The 20,654-nt window shown below is 42.0% G+C and overlaps 2 protein-coding genes across 7 annotated transcripts in view; one reads left to right on the top strand and one right to left on the bottom strand.

Moving 5' to 3' along the window:
- LRCH2 (leucine rich repeats and calponin homology domain containing 2) overlaps positions 1-20,654 on the bottom strand; it is a 123,544-nt gene that overhangs the window by 62,854 nt on the left and 40,036 nt on the right. For all 6 annotated transcript variants that reach the window (XM_004064740.5, XM_055375569.2, XM_004064741.4 and 3 more), the window contains exons 2-5: positions 14,845-14,989; positions 11,032-11,158; positions 5,940-6,045; positions 5,721-5,857 (exon numbers count right to left, since the gene is read on the bottom strand). In XM_004064740.5, coding sequence (XP_004064788.1) covers positions 5,721-5,857; positions 5,940-6,045; positions 11,032-11,158; positions 14,845-14,989 — 515 coding nt within the window. The remainder of the gene's footprint in view (positions 1-5,720; positions 5,858-5,939; positions 6,046-11,031; positions 11,159-14,844; positions 14,990-20,654) is intronic.
- On the top strand, positions 15,967-19,649 carry RBMXL3 (RBMX like 3). Its single transcript, XM_019018816.3, has one exon. It carries the CDS (start codon positions 16,070-16,072, stop codon positions 19,289-19,291), a length of 3,222 nt encoding a protein of 1,073 aa, XP_018874361.3. The 5' UTR covers positions 15,967-16,069; the 3' UTR covers positions 19,292-19,649.

Below are 20,654 nucleotides of genomic sequence, written 5' to 3' on the forward strand. Positions count from 1 at the left end.
AACAACACAAGTTTGAACTGTGCAGGTCCATTATACATGGATTTTCTTCCACCTCTGCCACTCCTGAGACAGCTAGACCAACCCCTCCTCTTCCTCCTCTTCAGCCCTGTTCAATGTGAAGACCATGGGGATGAAGATCTTTATGATGATCAACTTCCACTTAGTGAATGGTAAATATATTTTCTCTTCCTTATGATTTTCTTAATAACATTTTCTTTTCTGTAGCTTACTTGATTGTAAGAATACAGTAAATAACATATAACATAAAATATGTGTTAGTCAACTGTTTGTTATTGATAAGGCTTCCAGTCAACAGTAGGCTATTAGCAGCTAAGTTTTTTGTGATTCCAAAGTTATACATGGATTTTTTACAGTATGCAGGGTTCGATGCCCCTAACCCTCATGTTGTTCAAGGATCAACTGTATTATACATTGTGAAATGATTACCACAGTCAATCTAATTAATATGCCCATCACCTCATGTAGTTACCTTGTTTGTGTGTGTAGTGAGAACACTTCAGTTCAACTCTCTTAACAAATTTCAAGTAAATACAATATTATTAACTATTATCAGCATGGTATACATTAGGTCCTCAGTACTTATTCATCTTATAACTGAAGGATGGTACCGTTTAAAATCTCCCCTTTATCCACACCCCCCAGCCCCTGGTAACCACCATTCTACTCTCTGTCACCATGAGTTCAACTTTTTTTTTTTTTTAAGGTTCCACATATACGTGAGATCACACAGCATTTATCTTTCTGTGTCAGGCTTATCTCAATTAGTATAATGTCCTTAAGTTTCATCCATGTTGTTGCAAATGACAGAATTTCCTTCTTTTTCTAAGGCTGAATAATATTTCATTACACACAAACACACCCCCCCCCCCACACACACACACACTATATTTTCTTTATCCATTCATCTGTTGATGGACATACAGGTTGTTTCCATATCTTGACTGTAGTGAATAATGTTGCAATGAACATGGGAGTGCAGATTATTTCTTTAAGATGGTGATTTCATTTCCTTCGGATATTGCAATTTGCAAGGAATGTATACTTGGTTTTGCTCCCATTTCCTATACACAGCTCCTAAAACTCTTACACGATCTCTTAAGTGGTAAGTATCCCTTTGCATGCTAATGAATGACTGGTGGCTGGGAGCTCCTGGATAGCCACAGGATAAGGGACTGATTGCCAGGAAAACCAACCATGGGATTGGGCGGTTGAAACTTTCAATCCTACCTCCCTCACCTCCAGGAACCAGAGAAGGGCTGAAAGTCGAGGTGATCACCAATGGCCAATGATGTAACCAATTGTGCCTCCACAACGAAGCCTCCATAAAAACCAAAAGGACAGGGTTCGGAAAGCTTACAAATTGCTAAACACGTGGAGGTGCCTGGAAGGTGGCGTGCCCACAGAGGGCACAAAAGCTTCATTGAGGTTCAGAAAATGATACCCCAAAATGAAAGCCTCAGAAGCAAAGTTTTTCTCTGACCTTCTCCAGACACCCCTCCCCTGTCTCTCACCTCCTCATTCTCACTAGAGGCAAGTCATGGAAACAAGAATTTATCTTCCCCAAGGCCAGTCATAGGCACTAGAACACCTTTTTTCCAAAGCCAGCCATAAAGCCTAATCTAACCTTCCCGTACCTTTCTGTGTAACCACTGGCCATAAACAAATTAAAACCCTCATTCCAGAGAAGTATTACCCTACACCCAGAAGGAACAAATGCTACAACAGAGACACCAAGAAAAGGCCTTGCTAGGTTTTCCCACTCCATCTATTACCATTAGCTCATGCTCTTTTTTTGTCCAATCACATTTCTACACTGCTGTCCCAGTCTCAATTGAATCGAAGCATAAAGTCAGCTAACTTTCTCTATATCCTTGGGTCCTTATTCTGAAGGCTCCAGTGTCACGTAAAACTATGATCAAATAAATTTGTTATCCTTTAATCTTGTTTACTTGTTTTTTGTTATAGGGGTATCAGCCGTGACCCTTATGATGGGGAGGAAAGGGAACATCCCCTCTCCACCCCTTCAGTTAGCACCCCTTCTCATATGCCTTGTCCTATCCTTCTCTTCCATCTGGCTATTCATTTGTATCCTTTGTAATAAATTAGCAATAGTAAGTAAAGTGTTTCACTAAGTTCTGTGAACCACTCTAGTAAATTAACTGAACCTGAGGAGGGGGTCATGGGAACCTTAACTTATAGTTGGTCAGTCAGAAGTATAGGTGAGCAGTCTGTGGGACTGAGCTCTTAACCTGTAGGATCTGATGTTAACTCCAGGTAGTGTCAGAATTGAATTGAATTATAGGATACCCAGTCAGTGTCTGCTGGAGAACTGCTTGGTGGTGGGAAGAAATCTGATGCATTTTGGTGACCAGAAGTGAAGTATTCTGTATTGAGAGTTACAATAGAAAAAAATAGTTTGGTTTATTTTTCTATCTCTTACAGATGTATACCCAGAGGTAGGACTGTAATATTATATGGTAGCTCTACTTTTAATTTTTTGAGGAAGCACTATACTGTTTTCCATAATGGCTGTACCATTTTACATTCCCATCAATAGTGTACAATGGTTCCCTTTTCTCCATATCCTTGCCGGCACTGGTTATCTTTTCTTTTTGATAACAGGCATCCTAACAAGTGTGAAGTGATATCTCATTGTGGTTGTGATTTACATTTCCCTGATGATTAGGAATGCTGAATGAATATCTTTTCATATAGCTGTTGGCCATTTGTATGTCTTGTTTGAAAAAATGTCTATTCAAGTCCTTTGCCTATTTTTCATTTTTTTTTTTTTTTTTTTTTTTTTTTTTGCTATTGAGTTATATGAATCCTTTTTGTATTTTGGCTATTAACCCCTCATCAGATATATGGTTTACAAATATTTCTGGATATCGACACACACACAAAAAATAAATGTGCTCCCTTTCGTTTCAATGAAAGCCTTTGGTGTTTTGGTCTCTGTCTTTCACGTTAGAGATTACTCTTGCAATGTCTAATGATTCTTGGCTGGCTGTTCATTTTCTCTTTTCTTTTCTTTTTTTTTTTTTTTTTTTTGAGACAGAGTCTCACTCTGTAGCCCAAGCTGGAGTGCAGTGGCACGATCTTGGCTCACTGCAACCTCCTCCTCCAAGGATCAAGCGATTCTCGTGCCTCAGCCTCCCCAGTAGGTGAGACTACAGGTGCGTGCCACCACACCCAGCTAATTTTTTGTACTTTAGTAGAGACGGGGTTTCACCATATTTCCCAGGGTGGTCTCAAACTCCTGAGCTCAGGCGATCCATCTGCCTCAGCCTCCCAAAGTGCTGCAATTACAAGTGTGAGCCACCGCACCCAGCCTTTTTTTTTTTTTAAAGACAGAGTCTCACTCTGCTGTCTAGGCTGTAGTACAATGGTACAATGGTGTGATCAGGGCTCACAGCAGCCTCAACCTACTGGGTTCTAACAATCCTCCCACTTCAGTCTACCAAAGTTCCAAAGTACTGGGATTATAGGCATGAGCTACCATCCGACCTGTCTGTTAATTTCCAAAAGGGATAATAAAAAACAAACTGGAAGCTCTGTGTGCATGGGGAAGTTTCCTGATGGTGAGCTTCCATCTATCTGGTGATCAGACACAGACTAGCCATTTCATCAGATGACTCCAAAAATTCAGTATATAGATAGGTCTCTTCTCCTGATGCAGTTTACTAAGGAAGAAATCCACCAATCCTGCCTGAAATATGTAAGACAGGTTGCAAGCATTCTGGGAGCCAAACTGGAGCATCTCAACATTCAGTATGCAACCATTCACTGTTTTCAGTATGCGGTCTCGCTCTTGCTATATAAGCTGTACCTGGAGCCCCTGACTCTGTTTCAATCCCTTTATAGCTTCACTGTCCAATAGGGTACCACTAGCCACATGTGTCTATTTATTTATTTTACTTTAAGTTCTGGGATACATGTGCAAAATGTGCAGGTTTGTTACACAGGTATACATGTGCCATGGTGGTTTGCTGCACCTATCAACCCATCATCTAGGTTTTCAACCCCACATGTATTAGGTATGTGTCCCAATGCTCTCCCTCCCCTTGCCCCCCACACCCCCACAGGCCCCAGTTTGTGACATTCCCCTCCCTATGTCCATGTGTTCTCATCGTTCAACTCCCACTTATGAGTGAGAACATGTGGTGTTTGGTTTTCTGTTCTACATGTGTATTTAAATGTAAATTAATCAAATCTAAATAAAATAAAAATTCAGTTCTTTTGTCACACTATACACTTTAAAGTACTCAGTAGCCACTATGGCTACCGTATTGGACAATGCAGATACAGAACATGCTCATCACCACAGCAAGTACAAATGGGATGGTGCTTCTCTAAGGAGTAAACACCAGTCTTCTGCTGAGGCAAGAAGTGAGTCATCATCTGGCCACTGAGCTAACGGAGAAAACCTAAGGATCTACCTACTCCTTAGAATAAATTCCGGACTTCTGCTGATGCAAATAAGGAATGGTCTGTGGCTGTGGGGCTGAGGGCAAGAATCTGAGGGTGTAAATCTTATAGCCATGGTGTTTAATATGGGAGCTACCAGTCACATGCAGCAATTTAAATTTAAATAAATCAAATTAAAATAAAATTTAAAATTTGGTTCCTTAGTTGCACTAGCTATATTCCAAGCATTCAACAGCCACATAATCAAGTGGTTACAGTATTGGACCAGTGTCGATTATAAAACATTTCCATCATTCAGAAAGCTCTACTGGACAGCACTGCCTTAGACATTCCACAAACCATCATGTTTTCAGTACTTAATCCCTATATTCAGAGTTACATGTTTCCTCCAATACTCAAGCCATTCCCAGGTTTGACGCTGTAAATCAACTTGAATCTGATTGCCTTCTCCCATAGCAGGCACAAGTTTCAGCTTTCTTCATTCTGCTAAGGTAGCTACCACCAGGACTCTAGCCAGTCTTTATTTGAATTAGAAAAGGTAACCCCTTTAGAATGAGTGGAATGTACTTTTGTAGGAAGAAAAAGAAGATCTTTCTTCTGGATGTCTGCAAACCCTCTGCCAGGGCACACAGCATAAAGTACCATTTCACTGCTACTTGCTCCTCAGCCAAATAATTTTGGGCAATCTAAGTAAAGGTACTTGTTTCTACTATTCTATTTTCCATTTTCAGAAATTCTATTGACATCTCTTCCCCACTGTCCTCTTTCTTCTCTTTCATACTTTGTCCATAGGGGATTATATCATAGTTTATTCCTTAACTATCATTTAAGAGGATTCCACATGGATTTAATCCTCACTAAACTAAAAGTCATAATTAATATTTTCCACTTGTATTTTGTTCTTTCTGTTATAATTCCATCTCTCAGTGCCAAGAATGTACTCCAATCAATCCCACAACAAATCCCAAGTAGATATATACCTGAGTGGGAAATAGGTAGAGAGACTTCAGAGTCACTTTTGTAAATAACTAACAACCAGAATTATCAGTTCACAAGCAGAAAGTTATTATCTGGGTTTTCCAAATGCTATCCTAGAGCCTAAGCTAAAACTCCTACCAAAGTGCAAAAGGCAATGCTCAGAAAAACTTTAGACAACAGTGCTTGAACAACAAATTGGCTCTTGATTTAGGTGCTTTTTGATTTACCAGTCATAAACAGATAAAATTATGAATAAAAATGAGAAGAAACATTATAATATTTTTATTACAAACCTGTGCTGGTGGTACTTGCAATGGATTGTTATCCAAAATTATTACTTGTAAATGATGCAGCTTTCTGTAACAAACTGGAATTTCGGTCACTTTATTACAAGAGAAATCCAGCTTGACTAAGGGAAGGTCTCCTAATTCTGGTCAGAAATGAAAAATAATTAATTAAATTTTACATAGTTACTCTCTTATTCATGTGAGTAAAAATAGTGAACATCTTACCATCTGGCAAAACATGAAGATTATTTCTTCTTATATTCAGCTCTCTAAGTGAATGTAATTTTCCCATTTGTTGGGGAAGGACTTGAATCTCATTGCAGCTAATATCCTAAGGAGAACAATAAAACAGAATTATAACAAGCTAACTGAGAAATACATATATTATATATATATATTCTAATTTTTAAATTAAAGCACATGGTTAATAGCTAGCAAAAGTTATCCTCTAATGTCATTGCTCTAAAGATGGATTATCTGGCAGATTTCTATTTATACGACATCATGAAGCCGACCTAGCACAGTAAATAGAAACTTCCCATACAAAAATTTGAGGTTATATCTTAGTAACTACAACCTCTCGAAAATCTCAACTAAAGGCCAACTCATACCAGCCAAAACCAGAAGTAAGAATGATCCAGCACTCTTCACGTGGAGGTAAAGTAAAAGACTAACAACTCTCAAACATTGTGTAATCTGTCAATTACAGTAGTTGTCTCGAGATACTTGGCTGGGCAGAAGCTAAGAAAGTCAAGGATTTATAAATGTGCACTGGAGAAACAGACTATGATAAAGATTGATTTAACTAAATCTCTTTCTCCAAAGGGATACAAAATGAGAAGTTACAAGCCCCAACACTTGTGACTCATCTCATAGCTCAAAGACATTCTAAGAGATCTGAGTTGGAAATCTCTCAGGTTATCTAAGGTGTCTCTCAGGAAATCTCTGTGGTTAAAATCCAAGCCCCGACCGGGCGCGGTGGCTCACGCCTGTAATCCCAGCACTTTGGGAGGCCGAGGCGGGCGGATCACGAGGTCAGGAGATCGAGACCATCCTGGCTAACATGGTGAAACCCCGTCTCTACTAAAAATACAAAAAATTAGCTGGGCGTCGTGGCGGGCGCCTGTAGTCCCAGCTACTCAGGAGGCTGAGGCAGGAGAATGGCGTGACCCTGGGAGGCAGAGCTTGCAGTGAGCTGAGATGGCGCCACTGCACTCCAGCCTGGGCGACAGAGCCAGACTCCGTCTCAAAAAAAAAAAAAAAAAAAAAAAAAAAAATCCAAGCCCCAATTTAAAGGCAAACAATATCAAGTTTCCATAATAACAAATCGAGGTTTTTATTTATTATCATAATAAAAAAAAACAGAAAAAAAGAACAGTTTAAGTTAACTGTGCTCTCTCCCCTCTTTCTTATAATAACATCAACAAAAAAAAAAGAGAAATCTACAACATGGTCTCAGACAGTAATCATTCCAGACACACTTCAAATGAAATTCATATTCTAATGCAACTGCCCCCAATTTCCAACTTTTAGTGAAAATGATAATAGCTTGGAGGGAGGAGAAGAGTACATACATTCAGTTTTCAAAATAATATTAAAACCATGTAGGGAAGAATATAATAATGCTATAGATGATTAGGAAAATATATCCTACATACCTCTTTCAAACAATATCTAAGGCATCTTCATTCAACAATAAATATTTATTGAATACTATTAACATTTGCTAGGTACTGTTCCAGGGACTGGGGATTTATCAAGGGGCAAAACAAAATTTCCTGCTGTCATAGCTCCTCGTGGAGTTTACATGCTAGCAAGGGGAGTAAATTATATAATATGCTAGAAGGTGATAAGTGCTATTTAAAAAAGATAACAGGGTAGGAAAATGGCTATGCTCGCAATAGTGGGGAGGGATACTACTTTATCTCATAGAGAAGGTGATATTGAGCAGTACTGTCAGAGCTAAAAGGTGAACCATACTAATATATAAGAAAGGAATATTCCAGACAGAAGGAACAATAAAAGTGAAGGCGCTCAGGCAGAGCGCACCTGACAGGTACAAAGAACAGCAAGGAATCCAGTGTAACTAGAGGGAAATGGGCAAGGGAGAGAGTAGAATAGAGGGAGGGATATGACTTTAGCTTTTATTCTGAGAGATGTGGGCAGGATCCAGAAACTTTTGAACATGGGATTGACATGATCTGACTTATATTTTGACAGGATCACCTTAGCTGCTATGTTCAGAATAGACTACTATTCAAACGATGGATAATAGAAGTTTGTGAAAATGTTATTTAAACATTATTGCTTCTTTCTAAAGGTATTTGATACTTATGATTTCCATATGGAAAATCCATAGAAATTTGAGAGATAGCTGTCATTTCCCAAGAGAAATAAACCCAGGCATAGGAAATAAACCCACTCCAGTGGGTGCTCTATAAAATATTCTGCAAAGGATTGGAAGCCAGAGAGTATTTCCCAGGTTTCTAATGATAGAATTTCATTGCAGTTGATTATCACATGATGTGGAAAAGTATCAAGGGAAAATATTCCAATGACAGGGAATATCCACCAATTCAATATGTGATTTACAACTGTCAATTAGCCCTCCTAATGGTATCTACCCATCTACTGTTACTGATTTCAAGAGTTTAAAGCATAATAATTTTACAGTACCTAGTAAAATAATAGTGTTTAACATTTTAGAATTTTCTACATAAATTAAAAAACAGTTGGTCCTCTGTATCCATGGGTTCTGCATCCATGAATTCAACCAAATACAAATCAAAAATATTCAGGAAAAAAAAAGCATGGTTGTGCCTGTACTGAACATATATTAACTTTTTTTTCTTGTCATTACTCCTTAAATAATACAACGTAACAACTACTCACACAGCATTTACACTGTATTAGGTATTATAAGTAATCTAGAAATGATTTAAAGTATATGGGAGAATGTATTTAGGTTATATGTAAATATTACTATTGTATATAAGAGACTTGAGCATTCGTGGATTTTGGTATGGGGTGAATCCTGGAACCAATCCCCCATAGAGGAACAACTGTACTAGAATTAATATAAAACTCCTAATTATTTTTTACATTTCATTTATCTAAAAATTACATCATGTAATGTAATTAAAAACGTAGGGCCAAAAACTAAATTAAAAAAAATAAATTACGGAGACATAAAATCTTAAATTAGAACCTTTATAAAATCTGGAAAAACATTAATAGTGTTCAAGTCAAACAAAATAATGGTACCTTTTATTATGAACTTGTTAGATCATATCTGGAATCTCTGTTCATTTTTTAGTATAACATTAAGTGAGACTTTAACTAAAAGGAACATTTTCTAAATCGAATTAGCTAAAAGTAAAAAGTCATACAAAGGAATAAAGGTAATAAGGATGTTTAAGCTATAGAAAAACACATCTTAAGAGTTTGGTAGGCTGGGCGCGGTGGCTGATGCCTGTAATCCCAGCACTTTGGGAGACCGAGGCAGGTGGATCACGAGGTCAGGAGTTCAAGATCAGCCTGGCCAAGATGGTGAAGCCCCATCTCTACTAAAAATACAAAAAATCAGCCGGGCGCGGTGGCAGGTGCCTGTAATCCCAGCTACTCGGGAGGCTGAGGCAGGAGAATTGCTTGAACTCAAGAGGGTGGAGGTTGCAGTGAGCCGAGATCGCACCACTGCACTCCACCCTGGGCGACAGAGTGAAACTTCGTCTCAAAAAAAAAAAAAAAAAAAAAAAAAGAGTTTGGTAAAATGGAGTGTAAACACACAACAGATTACAAATATCTGAAGGGGAGAGAAGTTGTCATTATCTATATTTCTTCACATGGTAGTCCCAGGCCCAATGGAAAAAAATGATAGAAGCATGTATTTTGGTTCAAAATAAGAAAGATTAATAACAAATAGAGTTTTGCAAAGAAGAATTAGGACAGTCACGCATGCACACGCACGCACACACACACACACACACACACACACAGAGTTGTCCACCATTGAAAATATACAGTAGATGTATCAGGGATTCCTACATTAGAAAGTGGTTGTATCTGATCACTTCTAAGATCTTTTATAACTTCAAAATTATATGGTTCTAAAACATAAGGTGAAATTCAAGGAAGTTTCCTTGTATTATAATTGGACATGCAGGTATTCCTTAATGAATAAAAGGTATTCCTGAAATTTCTGCTCATTACATTCTGTTAATATTAATTTCTCATTATGAAATTGTAGGTAAGTTCCTCAAGAAAACTTTTGACCTCCCCAGACATAATAAAGTCATACATAAGAATACTTTAGGACTTTAGTCCATGCACAGTGGCTCACACCTGTAATGCCAGCACTTTGGGAGGCCGAAGCAAGTGGATCACTTGAGGCCAGGAGTTCAAGACCAGCCTGGGCAACACAGTGAAACCCCATCTCTACGAAAAATGCAAAAATAAGTTGGGTGTGGTGGCGCATGGCTGTAATCCCAACGACTTGGGAGGCTGAGCACGAGAATAGCCTGAACCTGGGAGGCGGAGGTTGCCGTGAACCAAGATCATGTCACTACACACCAGTCTGGGCAACAGAGCGAGACTCTATCACAAAAAAAAAACTTTAAAAATACCTGTTTATTAGGAAAGCATCATTCAAAATAAAAGAAAAACATGAAGCATGGTATACTGCGTAAAGTGGAGGTAACCAGAAGATATGAAAAATAGCTGAAAGCTTCGAGGCTCTGAATATGTTTCTCTCAGAATTCAACGTCCTTTAATACCTAAAATGTTATGTCCAAGGTAATTAATTTAAATTATTCTATATTTCTACAATCAATTGCATATAATGGCCTTTTACCATTTATTTCAGTCTAAAAAGTGTCATAACATGACATAAGCAAACAGTGAGGAAGAGTTATGTTGCTAATTCTGTTTGCAGACACTTTCTTCTTTTATCTCCTTTGTCTAAGGATATATCACAGTCCTATAAAAGTTTTATTTTAAAAATTCCCTTAGCTTTTCTCTAAGACCTTTACTGTCCACAAAATGAGTAAACAAATGCTTATTCATTTGAAAAGTATTTCTTAAAGTTTGTAAGCAAGCCTTCTGACGTCACTAGGACTAAGGAAGAACCATGCTATTTTGTGACTGGAAAAACTCAGACATATAGTATCTCAAGATTTTACTAAATCTTACTGAATTTAGACATATACCAAGTTAGTACTTTTTTAAAAAATTACAATTAAATTCCATTAAAAATAGGTAATCTTCCAAAATGTAGATATATTATGCATATTGCATTAATTAATACAACTAAGTTACTCACCAATTCCATTAAATCTTTTAACTTCCCAATTTCTTCTGGAATGGATACCAGTTTATTATTACTGACGACCAAAACTTTAAGGGGAAGATCAAATAGATATTTTGGCAATGTTGATAAAAGATTTCGGCTGAAAAGAATGAGAAAGTTTCATTATGAGAATATGTATGTAATGTGACATATTAAAAACGAAGAAATCACTTTGTAAGTAAATAATATTCTATCACTAAGTAATAACTTAATAAGTACTTGCTGAGTGCTCACTTTGTATCAGGCACAGTGTTAAATTTCTTATATGCACTGTCTCATTTAATCCTCATGTTAATGATACAAGATTAAGTAGTTATTATCTCCATTATACAAATCAGAAAATGAAAGTTAAAACTGGTTAAGTGATTTGCCCAACTACAGCAGAGATCCATAGCACAGCAAACCCTACGCAGGCAGACCTATGATACTACTCCACACACCATCAGTTCTCAAAAACCCAGAATGATTCCTCCGAGCTCAATAATGTCAGAACTTTGCTCCTTGATATAATTCTGGTATATTCGATACTTCCATGCTAGGGAAAGTCTCCAGGGATAAATGTGCATGCACTATGTTTAAGTTTATAAAAGAGTGAATAGGACTATATCTTCAAAAACATGTAGTAACCCTAACCCATTCCCTTTTAAGGTTTAACAGCCTATTAGCACCTTTATCTCAGCTCAAAGTTGATAAAACATTCTTATCTCTGTAGATACATTTAAATATAATAACTAACATTTACTGAGTGCCTACTATTGCCAGGCCATGTTCAGGGCAGCTCATGTGAATTAACTCTCACAGTGATCCTCATTTTGCAGCAGGTCATGTGAATTAACTCTCACAGTGATCCCCATTTTGCAGATGAAGAAATAGTCACAAAGAGTTTAAGTAAACTGCTCAAAGTCACACAGCTGTTAAATGGGAGAGGCAGGATTCAAACTCAGGCAATCTGGCTCTGGGGTCTTTGCCCTCAAAGTACTATGGTCAAATTTATATGCCAAAACAGACTGACTGACTCAAAGGAACCACTAACAAAATGTATATTTTTCCATTCCATTTACATGCTAACAAGCACTGGTAAGCGATAAGCTATTATTTTTCCTGTTTTTCAAAGTGTCATTTATAGACCTATACCTAGCATTTCGTGTAACATACACAGCAACAAAAGTCCAGTGTTACTCAAGGGGGACTTGAAGACCCTCCTCCCCATCTTTTCTCTGGCAAAGGACATCCAGAAATACTAGACTGGCTTTAATAACACGGCACAAACAAACAAAAAAAAAAATGGCAGTGCCCCTCAACAAGCAATAATGGCCAGACTGCTGGAATGTCAAATGTGCTAGGGTCCTGTCATAATCCTTCATACTTTCAGGATGAAGCAGGCTCCTTGGAAAAATGGTCAGTCTGGGTCCCTTCATACCAGGGCACACAAGGATCTTTCTACAGGATTCTACTGAAAAAGGGGGGTAGTATATAGGAAGAGAGAAGAGTTGAAAAAATATTTTACAAGTTTATTAAGAGATTTTCACCAAAATAAATAAATACATGGAAGAAATAATGGCAAACTCATTCTAATACATCTTCAGGCCAAAAATAGCTTAAAAATCAATTTATTTTCTTCCCTTAAAAAGCATATTCAGGCCGGTCACAACGGCTCACGCCTGTAATCCCAGCACTTTTGAGAGGCCGAGGCGGGCAAATCATTTGAGGTCAGGAGTTTGAGACCAGCCTGGCCAACGTGGTGAAACACTGTCTCTACTAAAAATTAGTCGGGCCTGGTGACAGGCGCCTATACTTCCAACTACTTGGGAGGCTGAGGCAGGTGAAACATTTGAATTTGGGAGGCGGAGGTTGCAGTGAGCCAAGATGGTGCCACTCCACCCTGGGAGACAGAGCAAGACTCCGTCTAAAAAAAATAAAAAAAAAAAACGCATATTCATTGAGTTAAAACAATCATCTTTCATCAGAATCTGGTTTCTTAATACTGGCAAATAAATTATTAATTGTCACTATTTTACTACATGCCTTAGGGAAGAATTCAGTCACTAGAACAAATGTTATTTCAATATAGTTTGCTCAAAAATTTTTGTGACTGTAAAAAAAGATCAAAGTTGACTTTTACAGATAGTGACAGGATAGAATCAGAGAAAGTTTTAGTAAAACTAAGATTACCATATGTGTTAATAGAGAAGTGTAATTCAGTTTTTGGCGAATCACTTTTTCCGCAAAAGAACAAAATGAAACAGAAACAAAGACAAAACTTAAAAATACCTCACTTTCCTCAAACCTCTCCTAAGCCAGGCCAAGGAGATTTATACCTACTTAGAGAAAGGAGCAACCCAAATGATTGATATCTTTGGAAGGAAACTTCCCTCACACTTTTTTTTTTTTTTTTTTGAGACAGAGTCTTACTCTGTCACCCAGGCTGGAGTGCAGTGGCGCGATCTCGGCTCACTGCAAGCTCCGCCTCCCGGGTTCACATCATTCTCCTGCCTCAGCCTCCCCAGTAGCTGGGACTACAGGCGCCCACCACCACGCCTGGCTAATTTTTTGTAATTTTAGTAGAGACAGGGTTTCACCATGTTAGCCAGGATGGTCTCGATCTCCTAACCTCGTGATCCACCCGCCTTGGCCTCCCAAAGTGCTGGGATTACAGGCGTGAGCCACCGCGCCCAGCCAGGAAACTTCTCTCACACATTTTAAGGTGTAAAGTGGTTTCAGTTAAAATAGCTTGTACTGTCAGGTAACACCACTGGGGGAGTCAAACAAAAGAACTGATATATCACAGTGAGAAGGGAACATTATCATTTATGTATATTAATTATATTTACTACTTCTCTATATGGGAATTTAGACAAGTAACTTGGTTAATGAGGAGATTATCCCTTCCAACTGAATAAAAAAAGAAAAAAATTCTAAAATTAAGTCACAATATATCAATTTTCATTCAATGTTACTGATTTGGCAGGGAAAGTTTTTTTCTTATACTTATTGAGTGTTCATTCTTTTACATATATAGGGTAAAAGCTATGTATGAATGAGAGCTCTATAGCCAGACTGCTTTGATTTTAATCTTGGCTCTACCACTTGCTGAATATATCTATGAATTTGGACAAATAGCTTAACCCAATTTCCTCATCTGTAATGCAGGGATAACAATAGTACCTATCTCAAAATGCTGTCATGAAAACTAGATAAGGTAATATGGGTAAAGCGTTTGGAACACTGACTGCCTGGCACATGGTAAGCACTTACTAAGTATAAACATGAACTGTCATCCACTTCCAAACCTTTCAACATTCTCACCCCACTCTAACCATCCTTGAAGTAGAAGCAAGAAGTCACAAAAGTGAGAAAAAATAACTCAAGCACTGTTTGTTTCACATATCTAAGGATGCATATAAAATCTGTATCGTGGTGCTATAATTTCAGGAAATATTTATGGTCTAAAGCCTTGCTACTCAAACTGAGGTCTAAGGACCAGCAGGTAGGCATGAGCATTGCCAAGGGGCCTGTTAGAAATGCAGGCCCCATAACAGACCTAAGAAATTAGAATCTGCATTCTAACAGATCCCCGGGTAATTCCTGTGTGTTAAAGTTTGCTAAGCTCTGCTCTCAAGAACAAGACAAAAGCCTACAAAATAATGTGAACATATAAAAAACACAAATAAGATACTGTTGAGATAAATTTAAGCTACACAGCCAAATCAAACATATTCCTTTGCGACTAAAAAAGGATTAGAACAACAATAAAAACCAAAATTTATTTTTAAATTGTTTCCTTACCTAATGTTAAGGTATGTTAACATCTGCAGATTTTTAATGGCTTCAGGAATGGTTTTGATGCAATTATGATATAAATTTAATGTTTCAAGGGGTGCAAATAACCAGACATCAGAAGGAATTTCTGTAAAACGATTTCTGGAAAGATCTGAAAAGAAAATAGTGAGTATTAAACATATACCTATATCTATGGTAATTAAAAGAACTATTTTCACACTTGCTGAATCACTTAGAATCTAAGCAACTACTTAAAATACTTTAAAATATACAATATTATCCATCAATACCTTGAAGGCAAAAAACATCATTTAGAAATACACTCATACAGCTGGGCGCGGTGGCTCACATCTGTAATACCAGCACTTTGGGAGGCCAAAGCAGGCAGATCTTTTGAGCTCAGGAGTTGGAGACCAGCCTGGTCAACATGGCGAAATCCTGTGTCTACTAAAAACACAAAAATTAGCCAGATGTGATGGTGGGCCCCTGTAATCCCAGCTTCTCAGGAGGCTGAGGCAGGAGAATCGCTTGAACCCAGGAGGCGGAGGTTGCAGAGAGCTGAGATCGCGCCACTGCACTCCAGCCTGGGTGACAGAGCAAGACTCTGTCTCAAAAAAAAAAAAAAAAAAAAAAACACCTCATAGAACGCATGTTTATTAACCAGATGTATTTGATATGCTTCAGTATACCTAAATTCCAAATATGCTATTTGTCTTTTAAAATACCAACGAAGAATTATCTCTGATCTTTAAAAGCAAACACAAAAATACCTCCCACGATCCCACAACCCCCTCCATCTGCCTCTTCTTTTACAGCCAAACTCACATAAATCCACAGCACAACTAAATTTCTTACTTACCATGGACTTCTTAACCCACTGCAATTTGGTTTCTATCCACTCTCACATCCACCAATGTAACCAACAACCACCATACCAATAACCATTCCATATGTCTGGAAAGATTATTTTCCTTTGGCTTAGAAGACTACACTTCTGGGATCTCTTCCTACCTCTCTGGCTACTTCTTATTTTCTATTCCTAGGATTTCCTCTACCTGCATCATAGACGTTGGTGTTCCCAAGAACTATGACGTAAGGTACTCTTTTCCTTCTTGAGACATACACCCCCCAACCGGTAGGAGCCGCCCTCCACGAGAGCGCTCGAAAGCCGCGACTGAGTTGCTGCGTCATCACTTCCCACTTCCTCTGACCCACCATTCGGCAGGGAGACATGATGGAAGCGGATCACCCAGAGAAGCTTTTCGTTGGGGGCCTCAACCTCAAAACCGACGAGAAAGCCCTCAAAGCCGAGTTTGGCAAGTATGGCCACATCATCAAGGTGTTCCTGATGAAAGACCGAAAAACCAACAAGTCGAGGGGCTTCGCGTTCGTCACCTTTGAAAGCCCTGCAGACGCCAAGGCTGCCGCCAGAGATATGAATGGCAAGTACCTGGATGGTAAGGCCATCATGGTGGCCCAGGCCATCAAACCAGCATTCAAGAGCAGCCGATGGGTCCCGCCAACCCCGGGCAGCGGCAGTCGCTCAAGGTTCTCACACAGAACCCGTTGGGGTGGCAGCAGCCCACAGCGACCCCCCTCTCAGGGCGGGCCCAATGACGGCCGCGGCTACGCGGGGTATTTCGACCTGTGGCCCTACAGGGCCCCGATGCCCAGGAAGCGCGGGCCGCCTCCGCGGCACTGGGCCAGCCCACCCCACAAGAGGGCCATGCCATCGAGCCTGGCTCACAGCGTTGGCTGTGGAATGCGCGGGAAGGCGCCGACCGTGTCGGGGCAAGATGGCTACTCAGGCTTGCAGCCACGGCGCTGGGCCGGCCCACCCCGCAAGAGGGCTGCGCCCCGGTCGAGCCTGGCTCGCATTGGCGGCAGTGGAATGCCTGGGAAGGCCCCGGCCGTGTGGGGGCAAGATGGCTACTCAGGCCCGCGGGTCCGGGAGCCACTGCCCCCGTGCCGCGACCCCGGGGATTTTGTCCCCGCGCTCAGAGAGTACAGCCGCCGCTATTATGGCCACTCCAGTGTCCCAGACTACCGTCCCTTGAGAGGCGACGGCAACCGAAATGGCTACAGGGGTCGCGACCGTGACTACACGGATCATCCCAGCAAAGGCTCCTACGGAGAGCCCCTCAAGAGCTATGGAGGCCCATGCGGTGCTGCCCGTGTGCGGGGGACACCGCCATCTTATGGAGGAGGATGCCGCTACGAGGAGTACCAGGGCAACTCGCCCGATGCCTGCAGCGAAGGCCGCTCGTCCGAGGCCTTGCCAGTTGTCTTGCCAGACGCCTACAGCAGGGACCACTCGCCCAAAGCCTATAGTGGGGGCTGCAGCAGTTCCAGTAATGGTTACAGCCGGAGCGACCGCTACAGAGAAGAAGGCTGCTATGAGGAGTACAGAGGCCGCTCGCCCGACGCCCACAGCGGGGGCCGCAACAGTTCCAGCAACAGTTATGGCCAGAGCCATCACTATGGAGGAGAAGGCCGCTACGAGGAGTACCGAGGCCGCTCACACGAAGCCCGCAGCGGGGGCCGCTCCACTGATGCCCACAGTGGGGGCCGGTCCGATGACACCTACAGTGGGGGCCATGACTGTTCCAGCTGGAGCGACTGCTGCGGAGCAGGAGGCCGTTATGAGGAGTACCAAGGCCGCTCGCTGGATGCCAACAGTGGAGTCCGCTCGCCCGAGGCCTACAGTGGGGGCTACGACAATTCCAGCTGGAGCGACCGCTATAGAGTAGGAGGCCACTATGAGGAGAACCGAGGCCACTCTCTGGATGCCAACAGCGGAGGCCGTTCACCCGACACCCACAGTGGGGGCTGCAGCAGTTCCAGCAACAGTTACAGCCAGAGCCACCGCTATGGAGGAGAAGGCCGCTATGAGTACCGAGGCCGCTGGAATGACGCCCACAGTGGGGGCTGCTCTGCCGACGCCTACAGTGGGGGCCAGGACAGTTCCAGCCAGAGCAACCACTACGGAGGAGGAGGCTGCTACGAGGAGTACCGAGGCCGCTCCCTCGATGCCAACAGTGGAGGCCGCTCGCCTGATGCCTACAGTGGGGGCCACGACAGTTCCAGCCAGAGCAACCGCTACGGAGGAGGCGGCCGCTACGAGGAGTACCGAGGCCACTTGCTTGATGCCAACAGCGAAGGCCGCTCGCCTGACACCTACAGCCGGGGCCACGACAGTTCCAGCCAGAGCGACCACTATGGAGGAGGAGGCCGCTCGCTCGATGCCAACAGCAGTGGCCGCTTGCCTGACGTTTACAGCGGGGGCCACGACAGTTCCAGCCGGAGCCACCGCTACAGAGGAGGAGGCCGCTACGAGGAGTACCGAGGCCGCTCGCTCGATGTCAACAGTGGAGGCCGCTCGCCTGATGCCTACAGTGGGGGCCACGACAGTTCCAGCCAGAGCAACCGCTACGGAGGAGGAGGCCGCTACGAGGAGTACCGAGGCCGCTCGCTCGATGCCAACAGTGGAGGCCGCTGGCCTGATGCCTACAGTGGGGGCCACGACAGTTCCAGCCAGAGCAACTGCTACGGAGGAAGAGGCCACTACGAGGGGTACCGAGGCCGCTCGCTTGATGCCAACAGCGGAGGCCGCTCACCCAATGGCTACAGCGGGGGCCACGACAGTTCCAGCCGGAACGACCCCTGCGGAGGAGGAGGCCACTACGAGGAGAACCGAGGTCACTCTCTCGATGCCAACAGCGGAGGCCACTCACCCAACACCTACAGTGGGGGCCGTGACAGTTCCAGCAACAGTTACGACCGGAGCCACCGCTATGGAGGAGGAGGCCACTACGAAGAGTACCGAGGCCGCTCGCACGACACCCACAGCAGGGGCCAATCGCCCGATGCCCACAGCGGGGACTGCTCCACCGAAGCCTACAGCAGGGGCCGCAACAGTTTCAGCAACAGCTATGGCCGGAGTGACCACTACGGAAGAGGAGGCCGCTACGAGGAATACCGAGGCCGCTCGCCCGATGCCTACGGCGGGGGCCGCGGCCTCAACAGTTCCAACAACAGTCATGGCCGGAGCCACCGCTACGGAGGAGGAGGCCGCTACGGAGGAGGAGGCTGCTACGAGGAGTACCGAGGCCCCTCGCCTGACGCCCACAGTGGGGGCCGCGACAGTTCCATCAAGAGTTACGGCCTGAGCGACCGCTACGGAGGAGGAGGCCACTACGAGGAGTACCAGGGCAGCTTGCCCGATGCCTACAGCGGCGACCACGACAGATCCAGCAACAGTTACAGCCGGAGCGACCGCTACTCGAGGGGTCGAGACCGGGTAGGCAGACCGGATCGTGGGCTCCCTCTGCCCATGGAAACGGGCAGCCCTCCCCTGCATGATTCTTACAGCCGGTCAGGCTGCAGGGTGCCCAGGGGCGGAGGCCGTCAAGGAGGCCGCTTCAAGAGGGGAGAAGGCCGGAGCAGATACTAAGCAGGCACAGACTTGGGCCCCAAAATTCATTTTCAAAGAAACAAAAAGAAGAACCTGTTCTATGTTAACTACCCAAGGACTAGTATAAGTAGGAGTTGTTTTTACCTTTTAAGAATTTCCTGTTAAGATATCCATTTTTATGCTTTTGTGAGGAAAAACTTAAAATTAGTTTGAAATTGTTAATGTTTCTTTCAACAAGTTCTTGTTAAAAGTATAAGATATGAACCTGAGTCTTAGTCTTCTTCTATTTACAAGTTGAAATACGATTAATGGCTTCTTCCCTTGTAAATGTTCCTGATAAATGAGGCAAACAGTTCTAAGATCTTTCATAAACATCTGCTCACCTAAAATGGAAAAATGGATCATTCTGCTCATTTAAACCAACTAGATTGTGGGTGGAGAGTGGGAGGGATTGGTGTATACTACTCTTAAGATTTTAGGGTATCTTTCAAACTGAATCTCCGTGTTCCCAGTATTAAAAACCAAACAACCAGCAACAACAACAACAAAAATGATTTAGATCAAATGTTTATGAAAAATTATGTTCACTCAGTAAATCTGAAAAGTAAATGGAAAAAAAAAGATACTCTACTGGGTGATTTCATCCAACCTAGATCCAAATTATATTTACATACCGATGAATTGCAAATTAAGGATATGTCTAAAAGCCTATGTTCTGATCTTCAGGACTTCACCTTGATATCTCTCAGGCACCTCAGATTCTACAAATATAACATCTGAAATGAAGATCTTTTCCCACACTTTTTTTTTTCTCATCTCAATGTCAACAACATCCTCCTGGTGAGTTGCTCAAGCCAGAAACCTGGTATTCATCCTTGATTCATTCCTCTCCTAAATTATTGCAAGTACACACAAATATACTTCCATTCATTTAAATTTTCACAAAAATAAAATCATGGAATCGTTATAACCATTACTCCTATTAAGGGTTTATTTGTTAAATGAAATTTTGAAAAATACTTAGGACATTACAGCAGTGGGTTGAAAAATAAATACTCTAGAAGAGAGTTGCTCAACCCCACCACTGTGGACCTTTTTGGTCTGGATAACCATTGTAGGGGGCTATCCTGGGCACTGTAGGATATTTAGCAGCATCTCTGGCATCTACCCACTAGGTGCCAGCAACAACCTCTATTCATGGCAGACAAATAATGTCCCCAAAGGTGCAAACCCCCAAAAACTACCTGAGTAACTATCAAGTTAGTTACCTTATCATAGAAATTTACTTTGCTCACACTAGCTCATTATACTTATTTGGTTAAAAATGTAAGAAAATTTTGTGCCTCTGTCAGGAAGAGCATCCAGCCTAGCTCAATGTACCTCATTTAGCATCTGGTCTGCC

Source organism: Gorilla gorilla, chromosome X (genome assembly GCF_029281585.2).
Source record: "Gorilla gorilla gorilla isolate KB3781 chromosome X, NHGRI_mGorGor1-v2.1_pri, whole genome shotgun sequence".
NCBI classification, from domain to species: Eukaryota; Metazoa; Chordata; class Mammalia; order Primates; family Hominidae; genus Gorilla; species Gorilla gorilla.